The 23,016-nt window shown below is 46.7% G+C and overlaps 1 protein-coding gene across 1 annotated transcript in view; it reads right to left on the reverse strand.

Moving 5' to 3' along the window:
* LOC146059526 (glutamate receptor ionotropic, kainate 1-like) overlaps positions 1-21,809 on the reverse strand; it is a 225,367-nt gene extending 203,558 nt beyond the window's left edge. Inside the window, exon 1 of the mRNA XM_083171836.1 lies at positions 21,106-21,809. Within this exon, the coding sequence (XP_083027962.1) occupies positions 21,106-21,238 (133 nt within the window). The 5' untranslated portion in view covers positions 21,239-21,809. The remainder of the gene's footprint in view (positions 1-21,105) is intronic.
* Positions 21,810-23,016: the final 1,207 nt, after the last annotated feature.

Consider the following 23,016-nt stretch of genomic DNA (forward strand, 5'->3'; position numbering starts at 1 on the left):
CCCTTGTGATTTAGGGGCCACTGTGGACCCATTACAGATATGCCACTGAGGATTAGTCATGTTACCTCGTGTGGCTCTTGTACAAATTCAGCTCACATCTGAAAAAGGAAAGTGGAAATAGAAAACAATACAGCAATTTATATTGCGGAATCCGTTTCATCCGTCCATTGGATTATTTCCTATCTGTGAAATGCAGAGTGGCTGCGTCTCCCCCAGTCCGATCAGACAATGCTACATAATCATCAGGCTTTTCTGCCGGCAGACGGGATTGCTGCGTTAGGACTTTATATGCTTTGGACACTGCCATTAACGCAGCTGGAATACTAACCAACACATAACCGTGTACTGGGAGCACACGCCAGTGTCAGAGCATGTACTGAGGAATTTTATGCCTGCTCTAATTATGCCCTTCAGCCTAAGCAATTTTGACAAGCGGTAACAAGAGCCGCCATACATGTGAATAAACCTGAACAGAGTGGAATATACTGTAATGTTCGAAATTTACAATTCACAGAACATCACCAGTTACTCACAAGCTGCAAGGAATGAAAATAACTTGCAGCCAATGCAGAAGTAGCGTCCATTGGCTAGACTCAGGAAAGGCGGCCATTTTGTCAGCCGAGCCAATGGTCTGTCATCCAGGCAAATTGCTAGGAACCAATGAGCGGTGAAGGATGGTGGGAACACCGTACACAGAGCATTTACGTCTCTGGTCAAAACGTTCTGTGTGACAGGATTTGCTAAAATATATTGGCCACCATGCCCAAATACTTGATGGATGTTTGAAAAATAAAATGGCCAGTGCCATCTTGCCCATTCCTTGATCACCACATCCCACTCTCGTCTACAGGATTTCGCCCAAAACGGTTTCCTCTCTTCACAATCCCCAGCCACTCTCAATTAGGGGTAAATATATAAGCTTTTTTTTTTTTTTAAAGTGGCGTTGCCCGTAGCAACCAGACTCTGGGCCAGATACACTAAACTTCAAAGGTGATAAAATGGAGAGTGATAAACAGCCAGCCAATCAGCTCCTGCCTGACACTTTTCAAATACAGTCTGTGATATGTCAGGTAGGAGCTGATTGGCTGGCTGTTTATCACTCTCATATTATTACTTTTGAAGCTTTGTGCGTCTGGCCGTCTATCATTTTCTAGGATGCCATAGAGAAATGATATACAGAATCTGGTTGCTATGGGCAACCCCCTACGCTTTCATCCAGACTTCAAAAGTGCCCTTGCAACCAGGGCTGGATTGCCAATTCGGCTATGCAGAGAAATCTGAACTGGCCCCCGTTGCCCTGCTAGGATGCTCATACAGGGACCACATGCTAGGGGATGGACATCGTACCGCGATAGGTCATTACCATCAATGTTTTTGTTTTGATGGTAGTAGTTTTACCATTGGATGGTGACATTCCGATGTTTGTCACCATCGAATGGTAAACAATTGATGGTGTTCTGATGGTCCCGCCACCCCCAGCTAGCTGCGCTGCATTGCTTCTGCGCATGTGTGGCCACTGCAAAGAAGTATGCGCATATCATAGAAAATACATTCATATATTTTTTTTTATTTTTTTTTTATGTGATGGATGGTGACCATCACATTGAAAGATCTGATAGCGGATGCCCAGTCATCATTTGATGATGGGATTCCGATGTCCACCCTACCACAGGAGTAGAAACATCTGGCCTGGGAGAGTAGCACAGACTCCCGGGGCTCTTCTAGGCTGCCCGCATACAGGGCCAGATGCACAAAGCTTCAAAAAGTGATAAAATGGAGAGTGATAAACAACCAGCCAATCAGCACCTGCCTGACATTTTTAAAACACAATCTGTGATGTGTCAGTTAAGAGCAGATTGGCTGGTAGTTTATCACTCTCCATTTTATCACTGTTTGACTTGCAGCACATCTCCTGACGCTGTGGCCCCACCCTCTTTTCAAAGTGCACCGTCTGAGCTGAATAAGGCCCCAGTCTGTCTCAGTTTGTAACTCACCTTTGTTTCCAACCACAGCTTTCTAGATTGCAAAATCTTCTACCCTTGGTCATCTCATCTCCCCTTTGTTTTTATGCTAATTACACATTGGCCCTGATTCAGATCTGATCACAGTACAAAATGGACAAAACCATGTGCACTGCAGGTGGGGCAGATGTAACATGTGCAGAGAGTTAGATTTGTGTGAGTTATTTTGTTTCTGTGCAGGGCTGCATTATTTTTACACTGCAATTTAGATTTCAGTTTCAACACACCCCACCCAAATTTAAACTCTCTCTGCACCTGTTACATCTGCCCCACCTGCAATGCACATGGTTTTGCCCATTTTGAGAACAAATTTGTACTGCGATCAGATCTGAATAAGAGCCATTGTAATGATATCTTTATGCAGACATGTACGATTGTGACACTTTATCAGTTTGTAAATACGCAATTTGTTGTTTGGTCAATGCCAACAAGAACTGCGCAACAATTGTGGGGCCTTTGAAATGAGAATACAATTGTTATCAGTACATATAGAATAATCAAACACGAGAATTATCTACAACAGATTTTGTTGCAGATTCTATGGATGAGTTATTTTTTATGCAGCTTAATATGGTTATATGCTAAAATAAAATCTTCTATAATAAAAACCATTGAGAAAAATATAGAAAAAAAAAAAAAAAAAAGATTAAATGTTTCCTTTACTCCAGCACTCAGAGTCCACTGCAAGCATCAAGTTCTACTGTTATACATTGTATTTGTTACTCACAGGAAAACAATACAGTTCCAGTGTTTATAGAAACGTTATGGGCAGAGCCCCCTAGTGTTCACAAGTGGTATTACTTCATGCTTAACCCTGAGCCTCCTACACAAAGCTACTGTACTGTCTGTATGTGCCACATTTTCTCAGGTAACACTGGAGGAGACTTTGCATGTGACTATGGAGCAGAAGGTGTACACATCTGCTCGCAGCATAGCAGGGGATTCGCCCCCCCGCCACCCGAATTCCCTGCGAGCGTGCATTTGGCTGGGCAGCGCTAACTTGCTCGCTAGGCTCCAAATAAATGCAGCATAGCAAGCAGGCCTGTATTACCCCCTAGGGGTGTGGCCACTTCACAATTAGTATGCACCCCCCACATACACTCCTTAATAATACCCCTTTCACACCGCACTTGTAAAACGGTATATTGCCGTTTTTTCCCCATTTCAAAACGTTTAAGGCTGCAGTGGGAAAGCGCCAGAGTTCATTTACCGGTTAAAGATAACCGGTATTTCAAAACGTGTAAAAAGCAGAGTCCTACACGTTTCAGAGCCGTTTTTTATGCCGTGAGAATGGCTCTGAAACGGTATTTAGTAAAAACAACAGATTACAGACCTGTGATAGGCTGTCCCCTGCATTCTGCCTTGAAACGTGTTTAGGGGATTAAACGGGTTGACTGATGTGAATGGTACTTAAACGGTATTTAAAACGGTAATCTACTGCAATGTGAAGGCTCAGAGCCGTTTTAAATACCGTTTCAAAATACCGGTTTTTGAAACGTTTTGCCAGTGTGAAAGCGGTATAAGAAAACTGTTGTTTTGTATGCTGCAAACAGTGAAGACACATGTCTATACTGTGTTCGGCAAATGTATACCACACAAGCCTGCGCAAAGTCTACTCCAAATTGGGAATAAAAACAAGAGGAAGTCAGAAAGATCTAGCAATTTGGGTTTTTAAAACAGTCAATGGGAAAGCTACAAAAGACATTTGTCCGACAGCGAAAACACCTCTACATCAAAGAGCGGAGAAGGCTCAAAGACTCGTTTTACTACAGATTTCCGACTCTTCTCTGTACTCACAGCTGTATCCAACTATAATCTCCGTCCTATGGGATATGTGATGCAAAAGAGATGTTCTGGAAATAGAGTACAGTACTCCCGTCCTCGGTGACATTGGCCGCTGACATCATCTCCTCGTTTCACAGGCACCAAAAATAGGATGTAAAGTTTATGGGGCATGAAGTGATGCGTCTGCTTTGCTGCGCCTACCTAGACAGAGTCAATGACACACACAGAGGCGCAGGAGCAGAATGGGACAGGAAAATACACCCCATACAATAGGTCCAGCTTATCTGCCTTTTCCATTGTGTTCTCTTATATTCCTTTTATTTAGGGGTATAGTCAAAATCTGAAGCAAAGCTTGGGTACTTGTGTATTATCACGGCGCCCAATATTTCCATCGTAGGGCATTGTACAACCAAAAATCACATCGCATGCAATATGATCGCATGCGATGCGATTGGACCAGATTTTTAATTGTGCAGGCACCCAGATGCCCGATTCCTATGTTAAATGCCCCCCCAGACCCGATTTTTGATTGTACACCCACCCTGATGGGTAATGACTATGTTAAATGCCCCCCATTGTTAACGCCACCCCACTATCAACGCCAACCCGAAGAGTGGCGAGTGCAGCGAGTCCGCGAGGGGCGGCAGTACGCGTCGTCCGACCTTTTCATACCCCCACTATACACGTCGGCGTATGCCATTATAATACGATGCGACGCGATATTAAAATTGTATACTCAGCCCGGGGAAAGGCTGAAATTGGGTCCCATCGCATACCTTATTTAGTGGTATGCGATGGGCACCGTGATAATACACAAATACCAAAGCTTGTACCTTACTGTATTCAGTATAGTGTTCTAGTATAGTCAAAAGTCAAAATCTAAAGTAAATAAAGTCAAAATGATTCGTCCAGTTATTATTCGATTTTCCTTTTTTTTGGTTGAATCAGCATGGGCGAAAATGGATGCAAAAACGGGTGAAAACGGCCGCAAATTAGCCAAAACGTGCGGATTTGTGGCAAATTTGACAATCCATGCAATTTTCGGCAGCAATTTTTTTTAGAACTTGTAAAAAACGGGGAGTGGGGGGCAATGGTCAGTAAATTGTGGATGTGAAAAAGGGGCAAGGCTAGTGTTACTTTAACAGTTGGGGGTGCCCTAATATGAAGGGGGCAGTGTCTTATGACGGGGGAGCGACTGATAGTACCTAGAGGCGGCCTGACCCCAAAATTGGCACCTGCTAGGTCCTTGAATTTGCGAGCTACTTTTATAAAAAAAAGTCCTGGAAAAATGAATATAATGTGTCAGTATTATGGACCCACCTGATGTGGTCACCTGGTCGTGGCAGGTGGGCATGCGATTTTGGCCAAGAATGTGGCAAGAACCTCATTTGTACCCCATGTTAAATTGTAAACCAGGGTTGTTGACTTTATTATTCTCCTCTCCGGGAGAAGCCCGAAGAGGAGAGTTTCAGCAGCCGCTCAGGGGGCGGGGCTTAAGAGTGACATCACTAAGCCCCATCCCCATGATGGTAAACCAGCGAATTCACAGATCTACGTGGAGGGGGCGGGGTTAAAATGACGCAATTGTGCCGTTTTAGCTCCGCCCCCTCCTCTGAGACCTGAGGATTGCGGCATTTAAATGCCGCGATCCGGGGGACAGTGGGGTCCCCCCTGAATCCGGGAGGGTTGCACACCCTTCAAGGGGGCCGGGGGGGGGACCCGATTTTCGGGAGACTCCCGGAAATTCCGGGAGGGTTCGGCAACCCTGTTGTAAACTTTATTATACTTGCTTAGATTATCAGTCACCTGTGCTCATGCATGGACTGTCAGTGTGCCTTGAGGCACCGGGGTTGGGAATGCCTGGTGCCTCAAGGCATACTAACAGTCTAGGCCAGGCATGTCCAAACTACGGCCCTCCAGGTGTTGTGAAACTACAAGTCCCATCATGCTTTGCTATTAGGGAATGCTAAAACTATGGCAAGGCATGCTGGGATGTGTAGTTTCACAACAGCTGGCGGGCCATAGTTTGGACATGCCTGGTAGGCTTTAGGGATAGCCATGCAGGAGCACAGGTGACTTAATTAGAACATCAGTTATTTTGATATAACCACCTGTGCTGAAGCCTGGATATGGAACAATTCAATGCTACTCTGTTTGGGTGCGCTGAGTCTGCGCCGCGGATATGTTGTTCCGATGTTTCACGAGCTGGTAAGGAGTCAACATCATTTGGATATACTAATGCATACAGAAGAGCAACGCTGTACAGTGAACACCCCAGTGGATGGGATGCTGTTACGGGAAGGTTAGCGTTGGGCTATGGGGTACGAAGGTTAGGGTTGGGCTCCAGGGAGGGATGGATAGTGGGGCAGGGGGAATGCATACTTAACTGGCCCCTGTCGGAATTTACTCCATCGGAATGCCGACATAGGTATTCTGAATACCGGCATCACCACAGACCGCAAGCTGTATGTATTCCTGTAGTACATGTAGGCATCTACGTCCACACTAAGCCCTGCAACACATGTTCACTGGATATAGGGCTGTATACCTACCTTCAATAAATAGACTCATGTGGGGGCAGATGTATTAATGGGCCCCATACATCAGCAATCACAATTTATGGATTTCCAGATCCAGGGATTTTTTGACCAGATAAATGGATTTTACAATCTATCTGACTTTGCCCACACATTACAGATTTATTTCAGTGATCGGCAGATTTTTCCATCTAAAGATTGCATCTTCATATCTGAAAATTGCCCCAATCGATTGTCATTTCAGCTGTTCATAATGTAAATAGATGAAGAAGACGAATTGGGAATGCCCACACACATAAAAAAGATCTGCAGATAATACCAGATTATTAAACATGTTTAAAAACCTGATTAAGCAATCGATTGGTGATTTTGATTGGGATTGCCAAAAGGGGGAGCCCACACATCTTAAACTAATTGTGGCAATCATCTCCATATCTGAAAATTGTCACAATTAATTGCTGATGTATGGGGCCCTTAAGCCTTGGAAAGTAATATAATGGAGAGTGATAAACAACCAATCAGCTCCTTCCTATTATTTTTCAAACCAAGCCTGTGACATGGTAGTTAGGAGCTGATTGGCTGGTGGTTTATCACTCTCCATGTTAGCACTTTTCAAGCTTAGTACATCTGGCCCAAAGAGTGAGAAATGTCCAGTCAGACCCTAACTGTCATTTTCCAAACACAGCCTATAACTTTGACAGTTAGTAGCTGATTGGCTGGACGTTTTTCACCCTCACGTCTATCTCTTTTTCTGCTGCCCCCTATGTTTGTTAAGTTTTTTGGGAAGGCTAATATTAGGGATGGCCATCGGTGCCTTTGCCATCGATGGCAAAGTGCACATGGCCATCGATAGTGTAAAACTATGCAATGGGTGACCATCGATAGTTTTACATATCGATGGTCATCTATTAATGTGTGAGTGGGCGGGGCTTCGCGGGTGTCGGGGGGCAGAGCTATCCTCAGTGTCCCAACACTTTGAAGAAAAAAGAAACGCAAAACATTGGGTGGCTGTGCCATCGATGTAGGGAAACCATCTGGTTCTCCCCACATCGATGGCAAAAGAATTAGACATCGGCCATAAACCATCAATGATTTTGAATCATCGATGGTCGATGGCCATCCCTAGCTAATATTTCTACGCAGAATGTGTGATCAGCCATCTTTACCGACATCTCGCCTTACCTTCTGTTTGCTCCTTAGCGTGTTGAGTCGCTGTGATCTCTGTTCCCTCTGATTGGGCTGCTTATGTTATTATTCCTGTTCTCCTAGCCAATTTCTTGGAGAACCATATTGGCACTCTCTCTTCCCCTTGCTTTTACAAACGTAACTGGCACACACTTCTGTTACATTAAATAATGCACTTTTTGTTTTCCCCTACTGTTCCCTGCGTTCTGCTTGGCAGTGCCCACCCTGTCAGAGTCACATAAATCATTTCTCATTATACTAAAACGTCCTTTTTCTAAAATCTAAAACCTTTGTTTGTCAACGTTCTTCGGCTCCACTGCTGACTGTAATATGTAACTAGACTGAGTAATGGACTCTAGACTCCATGCTATTTCCTACAGACACAGATATTATAGGGCCTATTTACTAAGCTGGGTGGGAAGGTCTTACCGCAAATTCTGGTTTAACCTTAATATTTTTCTAAATATAAACTGGGTGCTGAGTGATGTTCTTCTCCCCCACAATGCTGGCCGACTAATTATACTTCACCGTCTCCACCAGGCTATTGCACGGAACCTCTGGGCAACTGCAAGGCAGTATTACCGACGGTTACCTTTTGTATCTGTGCATGGTGTATGAGAATTCCATTTGTCCGCTTACTTCTCCTCACACGGCAAAACCAATCCACCCATTGGTCAGTTTCCACCATCATACAGATGTGTCCGCATACATCATTGCTGCCGACACACCAAACAGCCCCTCTCGGTGCACCAGGTCCAGTGAGACTCTCCTAGCACTCGGCATCGATGCCGGCACCGCGATTGAGCAGGTGTCATGCTGTATTTGGTATCATGATCCTCAATAGCGATGTCTCCGATCTGCCCTACATGCATGGACGATCCCCACATGTCAGTCCGATCTGCTGGATCAGATAACAGACCATCTAGTATGTATCCAGCTTTATCTACAATGCAGCGGGTCTGGTACACACCGGGAGACTGTGCTGATTAATTTGCATATCTGTATGCCCCACCTGGAAATTTCAGCAATGCCCCCCCCCTAGTAAAAATAAATACCCCTCCCCCCAAACCTGCTTTACCCCGCCACCGCCGGGTCTGCGGCCAGGACCCGCAGATCTACTTGTCTGCGGCCACGGCCATCACAAAATGGCTGCCCCTATCAGCAGACAGTTTTTGAGGATGCTGGAGGAGGCCGCCGCCCCCTCTAGTATCCTCAAAAAGTGTCTGTTGTAAGGGGGCAGACATTTTGTATGGGCTATTTTCCATTAGCAGGAGCCAGGAGGAGTGCCAGGGCCGATTTGCGGGCCCCGGCGGCGGCAGGAAGCAGAGGGGTAAGGCAAGATGGTCCTGGCAGCACATCAATATCCCAGCAGACCCACGGCAACCACACTTCCTCCCTGTAACCGTGGGGTCTGAGGGGATATTGTTACCCCTATAACTGCAAGTGTTTCAGAATCTGTATATAAAGTGCTACAATGTAGCAGCTGCGGATGTTGTCCATACCATGTTCCACTGTGCTCCATATACAGACTCAGCAACACACACAGATGTTGGGTTCTAGAATGAACGCTAGTGTCGCATATCATATCAAATTGATCAACACAGTCTCTTGGTGTATTGTGACTAAGAAGCACTTCCAGCAAGAAAAGCTGCAGAGTTGCCTCACGGCTGACTCCCACCAGTTATCTCGCGATGCGTGGCGTATTGAGTCTACATGTATGAGGACACTACGGAGAGCCAACGACAATGGCTACAAGCGAGAACTACATTTCGGATTGTCTGTTCTTTCCCTAATCACGCTAGAGATTCCCAATACATGGACACCAGACTGTCAGTACTCCTGACTGATTCTGCAATTAACACAATCTAGTCTGCATTAGGCGTATGGAGATTTCCCATAATTACCACCTCGCCTTTCATCGACAGGTCAGTGGTTTCCTCTATTACTAATCCAGCCAACAACTCATTGTCTCTCAGTAGTCTATAAATACTTATTCAGAAAACCTCAGTCAATGGATTTCTAGCGCTCTGACCTCACGCTGATGTTCAAAGAAATGTGACACCTTTTGTAAAATGTCATTTATTATAAGTGTTTTATACAGTACCCATGTGATTATTCCCCAAATGCACCCCTAAATCTATCCCAGAACATAGAGGTGCCCCTTTTCCATAAGGCAGGAAGAGGCAGGTGTAACTGAGGCCCTACTAGTGGTGCGGTGTCCTCTTTAAATTCTGCACGCAGAAGTACGGTTGCTCCGAGCAACCTTAGATGTGTGTGCCTTCCACATCATTCGATGGTCGGCATCCATTAAATCAGGGGCGCAGCGACAATTTTTGCGCGCCCCCCCCCCCTCCCTAAATTTAACGCTTCCTCCCAGCCCAGTCTTACCCTGCCTCCCCTACCGCGTCTGTATATGGCCGGGAGTCAGGACCGCATATCTACTACTAATCTGCGTCCCGGCGCCTGGCTAATTATGAGTCAAATGTCCATCACAAAACGGCCGCCTCCTTACAGCAGACCGTTTGTAAGGATGCTAGAGGAGCCCACCGCTGCCTCCTCTAGCATCTTAAAAAACTGTCTGCTCTAAGGAGGTCGCCATTTTGTGATGGACATTTGACTCATAAGGAGCCAGGCGCCGGGACGCAGATTAGTAGTAGATATGCGGTCCCAACTCCCGGACGAATACAGACGCGTTGGGGGGCACAGTAAGGAGAGGGGTAGAGGGCAGTGGGCCGATCCTGATGGCGTCACGTGCCGCATTCGGCGCACGGGTCAGAGTTTGCCCACCCCTGGTGTAGTGTGACAGACTCAGAGATAATTGTCTGTCACACTCACTCAGTGCGCCGGCTGCCGGGCCGGTGCCGGCACCCGGCGCCCACGCAGCCCCCGCTCCCCCAAGCAGCAGCGGGGGCTGCCTTACATTATCTACACCACTGCATCAAATGATGTGGCTGTTCCCCCGCAGGCTGCAAATGGATGTTTATGTCAAACATCGATTCACATGCCGTGCAAACATATGCGCCCACTAAATCTAAAATACCATAACCCCCGAACCACTCTCCAATACCTTCCCCATGTGAACCAGATAGTCCCCTCCAGAAGCAGGAAGACCACAAGTGTGGTTCAACTCAAAACCATCCCTCGTGTGGGACAAACAGTCCATTCGCTTACAGCGGCCAGGATCTCTTTAAAAAAAAAAAAAGAAGTACAAAGTAAAATATATTTGTGATATTTGTCAAAGCTGCTGATCAACCTAAAAGTCCCCATCGTATCAGTACATCATGTTGATCAGCTACATGACGTTTATGAAGCTCAAGTTGCTAAATAGAAATAATGTTGGTTTTGTGTACGGTGGAACAAAAGAATTCCGTTGATTGTCTTTTATGTTCCGCCGTATCACTGTTCTTCCCTTTGTGCCGCTCACTTCTACATTCTGTCTTTTCTCTCATCTTTTTCCCAGTGGTTGCTTTTCTTACGCTTTCCAATTTGCTACCTTCTCATCTCATTTCAATCTGTTCCACCGCTGTGATATATAATTACGCCTCAGTTAGAGTGCACGTAAATGGAAAATAAAGTAGTAGATATAAGCAGCTACTTTACAGGAGACGTCTGTGGCTCCGTCACTGATCCAGACAGAGTATACGTCTCCGCAGTGGTACCGGGAGTCTTCATTCAGGAAAGAGGTCTCCCTTATGTAAGCAGAGTGCATCGTATTCATCACATCTGGGTGCTTTCTCCATCGGAGCAGTCAGAGAAGTCAGTCCGGGTCAGAAACCTGCGCTGTGGTGCTGGCGGCATTGATGAAGATGTCGCAAAGTAAATCACGCTAGATTTATAGCCTTCATTTCTAATAGGAAGGCATTTAGCTCTGTTAATAGATAGATAGATAGATAGATAGATAGATAGATAGATAGATAGATAGAGAGAGCACATATATATTTCAGAACTCAGCCACAGAAGTAATATTGTTTGCTTTTAAATAACTGGGTGGTGCTCCCTTTGGAGCAGGAGCCTGGCGGCAGATTACTCCATTGCCTCTCAGAGTTCTGCCTCTACAGAATCCCACAGCGAGCGCCTTCGGTGAGATATTCATTTGCAAAGGCACTCGCTGCCTGATTGACAGGCAGGCAGGGGGCGGTTCCAGCATTTCATTGGCGTGCCCAACAAAAATGGTGGGCGTGCCCGTAGAAACGCTAAGCAGGCCCTGGAGAACGCAGGCGTTCCCCTGCCTGCTCCGGACGGGCGGATGACATCATTCGGACATCAGCATGCAGCAATAACTCACAGCGAGGACTTGGGTCGCCATGAATTAGGTCATTAGGTCAGGGCCGGCGCCACCACTAGGCAGCTCTAGGCATTTGCGGCGCCGTCATGTGTATAAAGCTGGCTGCGGCCGGCGGGGTCCCTGCAGTGAATAGAAAATAACTAGCGCTATGCGCGCGGGGGAGCGGGAAGCGCTAGTTATTTTCTATTCACTGCAGGGACCCCGCCGGCCGCAGCCAGCTTTATACACATGACGGCGCCGCAGGTACCACTGCCGCACGGACACCCCTGACCGCTCCTGCACTGCAGGAATGCCGGGGCCGCAAGTTTTTTCCACAGGTACCCCCCCCGGCATCGGGGCGCCCCCACCCCGACTTGCCTGGGGCGCTCCGGTGCCTTGCACCGGCCCTGCATTAGTTTTAAAAACTTATCACAGCATATGATTTTTTCACAGATTTTTAAAAAATGTTTAATTTTTTCATATGTGCTCTATGACTGGGAGAAGTAAAGTGCAGCAGAGCGCATTGAGGCACCATGGATTACGAATTATTGGGGGTTCATGTGCTACAAGACAAAAATCGACACCCCAAAAAACCTAAAAATAAAAATAAAACACCACCTCATGTCAACCATTGTGCATGTTGGCCTTTGGGGACCTTTGCTCAACCTAATGAACCACATCCATACTTATTAGGTTAGCATGTTGTGGGTTTAGGTTCCGTTCTACCAGGTTGGTGACCCATAAAAACCAAGACCGTTATAAATAAGACCTGCAGACGCCGTATTCTAGTCTCTATTCTATGGCAGAGCACAAAGCCTTATACAGAAGCACAATCTAACCAAAGCCATCTACAGCTCAACCACAGTGAGAAGTCATGGCCACCTCATTACAGAATGCTTCTTATTTAATTAATTTCACATGTCCTACGGTAATAAATCCATGGGCAGGGTCATCACTGCCCCACGGACATCTTTATTGTATGTAATCTCACCAGACTTTACAAGGACAAGTGTTTTATACTAATAAGGAGCCGGTTCTCTCATTTCCAAGAAGACGCTCTATTGCAGCCTCAGAGGGCCAAGCACCAGATATAGGGATTTTCTGGCTGGTAAACTTGATGCGTTATATTGGGAACATTTTACGCCCTTTTAGCATCAGTTCATCCAGAATTGGACGCCGGAAATAAGATGACCACATGCTGGAAGGAGCCAGAACGTCAGTGATATCCTAAATGCGGCGAAATGCATAGACAACTCCAGCGGCAGATCCAGAGGATGGGTTGAAGCACCATTCAGAATTTGAATAGGAGAGCCACACCCACTGCCAGTGAGTCAGCTTGGAGCGGCAGTTGTGTGGCTCCCTTATTTGAATCTTGAACAGCGCGGCAGACCCTCCTTTAGCAGGCAGTGGGGACCAGTGAAGCCTGAGATGCTTCTCCGGATCCCATATGGGTCAAGCCACTAAGCGCATGCACAGTCCTACACATATCTTTTTAACCCGTTGCCAGCAGCGATAGCATGCCAATAACCAGACAAAGACCCTCGTTTAAGTGAAAGATTTCACTGGGCTGCCAGAAGTGGCATAGTATATTGCAGTGATAGGTCATGGTAAATAAATCCTTAAAAATGCATCCGTTTTCTTTTAAGCTGTTGCAGAAACATAGAAACATAGAATTTGACGGCAGATAAGAACCACTTGGCCCATTTAGTCTGCCCCTTTTTAAATATGTTACCTCAAACCATATTTGATCCTTATTTCTTTGTAAGGATATCAATATGCCTATCCCAAGCATGTTTCAATTGTACTACTGTATTTGCCTCTACCACCTCTGATGGGAGACTAGTCCCCTTATCTACTACTCTTTCTGTGAAATAATTTTTCCTCAGATTTCCCCTGAATCTTCCTCCTTCTAGTGTCAGTGCATGTCCTCGTGTTCTGCTGCTCCTCTTCCTGTGAAGAATGTCTCCCACCTGTACCTTGGTAAAACCCTTGATATATTTGAAAGTTTCTATCATGTCCCCCCTATCCTATGGTCTACTCACAAATACTCCACAGGGATATCTTTAGTCCCTATCATTAAATACGATTACCATTATCCTTAACAAATACTGGGGCAGATGTATTAAGCCTTGTGAAGAGATAAACTGGAGATAAAGTGGAAGGAGATAACACACCAGCCAATCAGATCCCAACTGTCATATTTCAAACACAGCTGATTGGCTGGTGCGTTATCTCTTCCAAGTTATCTCCACTTTATCTCCAGTTTATCTCTTCTCCAGGCTTAATACATCTGCCCCACTGTTACAAGGCTCAATTGGTGTATTCATTAAACTGGGTTCACACAAGACAATAAAATGAAGGAATTAGCTGATTTTCGACACGTCGGGACGATAATAATCTAAATACAGTATATCTAGTGTTCGTGAGTCTCCGAAACACTGCCATCTGCTGGCAGAGAGTGAAACTACATCCCTTTCTCACACATGCACAAACACAGAAGGTAGCAGACTAGCTTTCGAAGCTTTTGCTTCAAGCGGACTTACTAGCGGCTTCATATAATTCAGTGTGTATGCAGTATTTCGCTCCCGTATGTCATCAGCGGCATCCTCGGTCATCTGTACCGGGAAGACAACGAAAAACACCACAAGCGAGGGCTACGGCCCCCAATACATTGCCGTATACAGATGAAGTGCCTCTTGTTCAGCCGGCAGCTGGCAATAGAATCGCCAGCTGTCGGAAGGTGGCGCGCGCCTGCACAAGATGCTTACGTCCCCATTATGACGGAGCTCTCTGCTGCCTCCCAGCACACACCCCCTAACCCTGCCTGTCTCCCTGAAGCGGAGACGGCCAGGGTTTCCGCTACCCGCCACCGGGTGACTGAGATGTGCGTGCATGTGAGACGCTCGTGCATCCCAGTCAGTTGGAGCGCCTCTCCGCTGGTGATTGCCAGCAAGGGCATTCTGGTGATTCCTGCAGACAAATGAGAGGCACATCTGTATGCACTTGGCGATGCCGGATCCCTTTGCCAAGGATATCACGCTGGGTACACATCTTGTAGTGTGTACCCAGCATTACATTACTCTTTGTACACAAAGGGGTTATTTCCTTCATCTATGGTGGGACTGTACAAAATTATTCTAAATTTAAACACACTGCCAAGTGGGGCCCACCTGGAATTTTTCTACGGGGTCCCACTCGCCTAGTGGGACAGTCTAGCTCTGTTAATCTATGGATTCCCCTCCAAGTGCATGCATCATCCTTCTTCCCTAATACTTTTATCTCAACTTTTCCCCCATTACTCATCTTTTTCTTTTCTTTTTCCCTCTTATCTTCCCTTCTGCTTCCATAAATAAGGTTATCGCATTGTCTATCCAGGCATTATAACCTCATTTGTGTATGCTTGACTTATCTGCTGTCAACTGTTTTATTCCACAATTTGTATTTCTAGCTTGTTTATAGTTCAACATAAACAAACAAACAAAACCACACTAATTCCATCCACCTCGTAAAGTCATTTGTTTATAACGAGTTAACCCAAAGAATCCAAACGTCATTGGACTAGGACATCCCAAGTGTTTTCTATTGATAAGAAAAAAAACCATAGTGATGTAATTATCCTTTCTGTGTATGCTGCCCAGTAAATAGTCACAACAGCATGTTATTAAGTCACAGAATTATTAAGTTACAGAATTTTATACGGCAATACTGCAAGCCTATGAGACATCATTAGTCCTTCACAGTGATTACAGTACTGCAAGCCTATGAGACATCACCAGTCCTTCACAGTGATTACAGTACTGTATGTGGTTACAGTACTGCAAGCCTATGAGACATCAGTCCTTCACAGTACTATATGTGGTTACAGTACTGCAAGCCTATGGGACATCAGTCCTTCACAGTGATTACAGTACTGTATGTGGTTACACTACTGCAAGCCTATGAGACATCATCAGTGCTTCACAGTGATTACAGTACTGTATGTGGTTACAGTACTGCAAACCTATGGGACATCAGTCCTTCACAGTGATTACAGTACTGTATGTGGTTACAGTACTGCAAGCCTACGAGACATCATCAGTGCTTCACAGTGATTACAGTGCTGTATGTGGTTACAGTACTGCAAGCCTATAGGACATCAGTGCTTCACAGTGGTTACAGTACTGCATGTGGTTACAGTATCATAGCCTGAAGTTTACCAGTACATAGTGCTACTCCCTATTCACCATAACTGTGGGGATATTATTCTCTAATTGTCTTCTATGTAACATTGTAAACCATGTCAATCAGAATAACGTCTGTACAGGTAACATATGACAGGATCACACAGCTGCCAAACATGAATTTCCCTTCACCCAAGTCCCACAGGGTTGTGCGAACACTTGGCTCAATATTGTACAGTATCAGAACATGCTGCAATGTTATACTGGTTAATGACATGGAGGGAACGACACAGAGCTCTATTCAGAAAGAGATCTCTGCATACAAATAATACAATTATCTACGGTGTGCAGTAATTTACAGTAGATACATACATATCGATTGCAAACAATGCGGTAGATTTATTATAGCGGCGCGATAAGGGGAGAAGCGGGAAACACTTCCTGTTTAACGAGGAGAAGCAGGAAGGAACATCGATAAGATATATATTACCATCTTGTCACACCTATTTTGACAGATCCAATTGGCACTCAAAGGGTTAAACTCGCTCCTCGAGACCCTGGACAGTTCCCATTTGTCGGGTCCCACGGCAGGTGTACAGGTGTAGTCATTACCCACTGACACAGTAACAAAATCCACAGGTGGACCTAATTATGTCACTTGTGCGAGGAGACCTGGAAAACATGACCAGTCCGGGCTACTGGATGACTGAGTGTGAGAACCTCTAAAATGAAGACTGACTGTACATTCAGAATATGATATTACGTCAGATGGACACCAATCATTATAGACAATTCTATCCTTTCCTGCTGTCCTTACACAATATGATGTCAACAGGGCCGCTGTAAGGCTTTTCAGCACCCTAGGCAAAACTTCAACCTACTGCCACCCCCCCCCCCCCCCCCCCCATACTGCCACCAATAACCATATTCGGTACTTATGTAATATCTGGGCTCCCGTTTTTCTTATGAGACCGCGTCCCCTCGCTGCGCTCGCCACGCTTCGGGCACGGTGGCTCGCTGCGCTCGCCACACTATATAAAATCAACTCCATGCGTAGTTGGATAGTAGGGGTATGAAAAAATGGGGTGCATTTAACATGGGAGTCCAGATAATACATAAGTACCCCATATTCCAACATCAAATCATACTTGCCTAACATTCTGGAATGGCAGGGAGCCACCCAAAATTGGGTGGTCCTCCCAGCCCCTCAGGTAGTTGGGAAAGACCCCTGCTTTCTCTGGAGGCCCCCAGCACCCTCCCCTTTGCCGGCCACAACAGAGTACAGGAAGAGAAGGTAGCAAAATAGGGAAGTATGCCTCAAGAGGAAGTATGGAGGTGAGGTCGTAGAGGTTCCACAGCAACCACCTGCATTAAGTACAACAAGGATCCTCACAGACATCCTTGATTTTTTTGATAGGCAGACTTGGTGGTGCCCCCCTAGATCCCGGCGCCCTAGGCAGCTGCCTAAAGCTGCCTAGTGGTAGAGCCGGCCCTGGATGTCAAACAATAATCATCTCTGCTCACGCCTAATCCGGAGATGTTTTACCAGTTAGCACTGCCCCAGGCATTGCATGCAAACACACTGTCCGTGCACTGATCTGAACATTTTTGATCCTCAAAATGCGAAACTACTAATATTGTACTGAAAAACTAAATAAAACCAATGTATTTAATATAAAACTATTTTTAAGCTGTCCCAGGCATATCCTTATTACACGTGATGTCTGCCTCCTGCACCCAGATAATTCAGTGCCACCCCCCAAGCACAAATAGATCTAAAGGGCTTTTCTATAATGTCTGCAGAGTGAATGCTAAGGTGAGCGGGTAACCGTATACGGTGTGCAGTTATATACCCTGTCATTTCTGTCTCCGCAGTGAGTTCTGCACAGTAAAAGGATTATATAAGGATATAGGGGAGATAATGACATAGAATTTAGGTAAATAAATTGTACTTTGTGCAGAAGAGAGGAATAAGCCGACTATTAGAACAAGTGTCTCTAGTACAGACAGAGCGGGGAAACTCTGAGACACTTTGTGTTGCTGCAAGTCAGATCTCTATGGTTCGTGCATCCTGACCCATTACCATCCTCTTACATCATTCAGCACCCACTCATGCTGGGGGAGCACAATGGCCCATCAGCACCCACCCATGCTGGAGAGCACAATGGACCATCAGCACCCACCGATGCTGGACAGCACAATGGCCCATAAGCACCCACTGATGCTGGACAGCACATTGGCCCATCAGCACCCAACGATGCTGGACAGCACAATGGCCCATCAGCACCCACCGATGCCTGGAGAGCACAATGGACCATCAGCATCCACCGATGCTGGACAGCACAATGGCCCATCAGCACCCACCGATGCCTGGAGAGCACAATGGACCATCAGCACCCACCGATGCTGGACAGCACAATGGCCCATCAGCACCCACCGATGCCTGGAGAGCACATTGGCCCATCAGCACCCACATTGGCCCATCAGCACACACCGATGCCTGGGGGAGCACAATGAGAATCTGAGCACCTGGGAGGTTTGGAGATTACATTTGCTTTATACACAGTGATAAAATAGTTTTGAAAGGATTCTTTAGTCTGATTTGTACTCAGCCCCGTACAGTATATAGTGTATGTTATACACCTCATAGACTGCAATGCATAGTCATACAGGACACAGCTCAGTATAGCACACTATACACCATACATATCCCTATACAGTGCACAGCCCCATACAGTATATAGTGTATGTTATATACCTCATAGACTGCAATGCATGGTCATACAGGACACAGCTCAGTATAGCACAATATACACCATACATATCCCTATACAGTGCACAGCCCCATACAGTATATAGTGTATGTTATACACCTCATAGACTGCAATGCATAGTCATACAGGACACAGCTCAGTATAGCACACTATACACCATACATATCCCTATACAGTGCACAGCCCCATGGAGCTTACAGCTCCATACAGTACATCGTCCCATAAAGTGGAATACATACTGAACAAAGCCAAATATACAGTGCAATGCACAGAGCACCCGTCCCCATATATAGTGTAATGCACAAATCACTGTCCCCATACACTGCAATACACAGAGCACACAGCCCCATACAGTGCAATGCACAGAGCACCCGTCCCCATACATAGTGTAATGCACAAATCACTGTCCCCATACACTGCAATACACAGAGCACACAGCCCCATACGGTACAATGCACAGAGCACACACATCCCCATACAGTACAATGCACAGAGCACCCGTCCCCATACATAGTGTAATGCACAAATCACCGTCCCCATACACTGCAATACACAGAGCACACAGCCCCATACGGTACAATGCACAGAGCACACACATCCCCATACAGTACAATGCACAGAGCACCTGTCCCCATACATAGTGTAATGCACAAATTACCCATCCCCATACACTGCAATACACAGAGCACACAGCCCATACTGTACAATGCAGAGCACACATCCCCATACATAGTGCAATGCACACAGCCCCATACAGTGCAATGCACACAGCCCCATACAGTGCAATGCACAGAGCACCCATCCCCATACATAGTGTAATGCACAAATCACCCGCCCCCATACACTGCAATACATAGAGCACAGAGCCCCATACTGTAAAATGCACAGAGCACACAGCCCCATACTGTACAATGCACAGAGCACCCGTCCCCATACATAGTGTAATGCACAAATCAGCCGTCCCCATACACAGAGCACACAGCCCATACACTGCAATACACAGAGCACACAGCCCCATACTGAACAATGCACAGAGCACACAGCCCCATACTGTACAATGCACAGAGCACACAGCCCCATACAGTGCAATACACAGAGCACACAGCCCCATACAGTGCAATGAACAGAGCACACATCCCCATACATAGTCCAATGCACACAGCCCCATACTGTACAATGCAGAGCACACAGCCCCATACAGTGCAATGCACAGAGCACACATCCCCATACATAGTCCAATGCACACAGCCCCATACAGTGCAATGCACACAGCCCCATACAGTGCAATACACAGAGCACACAGCCCCACACAGAGCTATTCACAGAGCAGCAGCCCCATACAGTGTAATGCACAGAACACACAGACCCATAGAGTACAATGCACAGAGCACCCGTCCCCATACAGTACAATGCACAGAGCACCCGTCCCCATACAGTACAATGCACAGAGCACCCGTCCTCATACATTGCAATACAGATAGTACACAGCCCCATACAGTTCAATACGCACAGCACGCAGCCCCATTCATTGCCATACACTAAACACACAGCCCCATACAGTGCAATGCACAGAGCACCCGTCCCCATACAGTGCAATGCACAGAGCACAGCAGCCCCATACAGTGCAATGCACAGAGCACCCGTACCCATACAGTGCAATGCACAGAGCTCAGCAGCCCCATACAGTACAATGCACAGAGCACCCGTCCCCATACAGTGCAATGCACAGAGCACAGCAGCCCCATACAGTACAATGCACCCGTCCCCATACAGTGCAATACAGAGAGCACACAGCCCCATAGAGTGCAATGCACAGAACACACAGACCCATACAGTACAATGCACAGAGCACACAGCCCCATACAGTGCAATGCACCAAGCACACAGCCCCATAGAGTGCAATGCAGAGCTCAGCAGCCCCACATAGTCAATGCACAGAGCACCCGTCCCCATACAGTGCAATACACAAAGCACACAGCCCCATACAGTACAATGCACAGAGCACACAGCCCCATACAGTACAATGCACAGAGCACCCGTCCCCATACAGTGCAATGCACAGAGCACAGCAGCCCCATACAGTACAATGCACAGAGCACAGCAGCCCCATACAGTACAATGCACAGAGCACAGCAGCCCCATACAGTACAATGCACAGAGCACCCGTCCCCATACAGTACAATGCACAGAGCTCAGCAGCCCCATACAGTGCAATGCACAGAGCACCCGTCCCCATACAGTGCAATGCACAGAGCACCCGTCCCCATACAGTACAATGCACAGCAGCCCCATACAGTACAATACACAGAGCACCTGTCCCCATACAGTGCAATGCACAGAGCACAGCAGCAGCAGGTCAGGCACCAGACTGGCACTCACCGATCCGTAGTACTTGTTGGGACGTCTGAGGGATGATGCCAGTGATAACGCAGAGCAGGGGGAGTAGAAGTCCACAGCTGGCAGGGAGCTCCATGCTACACAATGACGGCTCTGTGCTGCATACGCCTGGCATCCCCTATTCCCCAGCAGTCAGGAGCTATTCCCGGGCTGTAGGGAGCACACGCTGCTGCTGCTGCCGCCAGCGAGATTCCCCCCTCATCCTATGTCACTTGTGCTCTCTGCTCCTGAGTGTGGCCCCCACACTAGCCCATCACGGTCTCCTCGGGGCCCCTCTCCTCCAGCAGCAGCAGCGGCACAGTGAGCAGGGAGCCTGCACACACTCTGATCTCCAGCAGATTATCTCCCAGTGTCTGAGCCACATCCACTCCCTGCAAGTACTTTACAGCGCTCCCCTGGCCGGGGATGATTGCATCTCTGCTTGCAAGCTGAAGATAAAAGCCAGCAGCCTAATCTCCATGTTTGGCTGGGAGTGGAGAAGAGGGCTGAGGATGAGGATGATGATGGTGATTAAGTCTGCAATGCCACCAGCAGCAACATGTAAGTACAAAGTAACAAGTCACATCTCTTCCTTCCCAGTGAGCATCCCAGGGACCACCCTCAGGACTGATCAGCTGCAATAATGGGGAAGGTTACAGCAGCCTCTCACCTGCTCCTCTAGGCATAGACTAGTGGTGGAGGCAGGGACTGGCTGGTGCACGGCTGATCCAGGACCAGTAATGATGGGGATGGTGCTAGTAGCCCAGGTGCTCACACGGGTCTTCCCCGGGGATATGAGGGTGCACAGATAGAGAAGAGATGTATTTGATACCATAAACACTTATACTAGCAGTTGGGGAACTACAAGTCACAGCATGCCCTGATAGATATCACATCTGTGTGTGTTGCTTTAGTTGCTGATGAGTTACAGCAGCATCATTGCCTGCAAGGACTGATCAGAAGGCCAGCTGCTGTCTGGTGCCAGTTGATAGGTCAACAGTGTCTAGGTCAATCCCAAAAGGTCGACATGGAATATGCCGACACAGACAAAGGTTGACATTGACAAGTGTTGACATGCAATAGTTCAAGGCTGTCAAAAAGTCGACACAAGTAAAAGACCGTCGTGACGATTGCCGACACATACAAAGGTCGCCATGCATTTTTCACATTTGTTTTTTACATTTATTTGGAATTTTTCCTACTTTGCCTCCCATGTGGACTATAGCTGGGAACGATAAAGTCTACCTTTTCACGTGTTGACCTTTCGACTTTGTCGACCTATTGCATGTTGACAATTTGTCCACTTCAATCGTTTCCATGTCAACATTTTGTGTGTGTCGACCTTTTATGCGTCAACGTTTTTTCATGTTGACGTTTTGTGTGTGTCGATATATTGCATGTTGAACTTTTGTTGTCAACCTGTTGACTGTCTACGTAGACCATGTATGTCCTAACTATGGCCCTCCAGCTGTTGTGAAACTACACATCCCAGCATGCCTTGCCATAGTTTTAGCACTCCCTAAAAGCAAAACTGTGGCAAGGCATGATGGGACTTGTAGTTTCACAACAGCTGGAGGGCCATTGTTTGGACATGCCTGTCCTAGACACTGTGCACATCTATATCCACACCCCTGTTGGTAGAGCATCAAGAACCAGCAGACCTGGACTGAGTTGTATTCGTCACCTTTTGTCACTGATCTGGTCATGGCAGGTTTTCCGGTCACCCCTGTCACTTTCTCTCTCAGTCACTCACCAGCATAAATACCTGCACACTGTACCTGTTTCATCTTCTGCGGTTTGCAGGTGCCTCAGCCGAGACAGTTTCTATAGTAACGTAGTGAGGTGAGAATCTATCATGTTCAGTGTTGCTACATTTTGTGTCACAAAGTTGTTACACTGGGTGTTTGTGTGTGT

This window comes from Crinia signifera, chromosome 2 (assembly GCF_055691185.1).
Source record: "Crinia signifera chromosome 2, ASM5569118v1, whole genome shotgun sequence".
Taxonomy (NCBI): domain Eukaryota; kingdom Metazoa; phylum Chordata; class Amphibia; order Anura; family Myobatrachidae; genus Crinia; species Crinia signifera.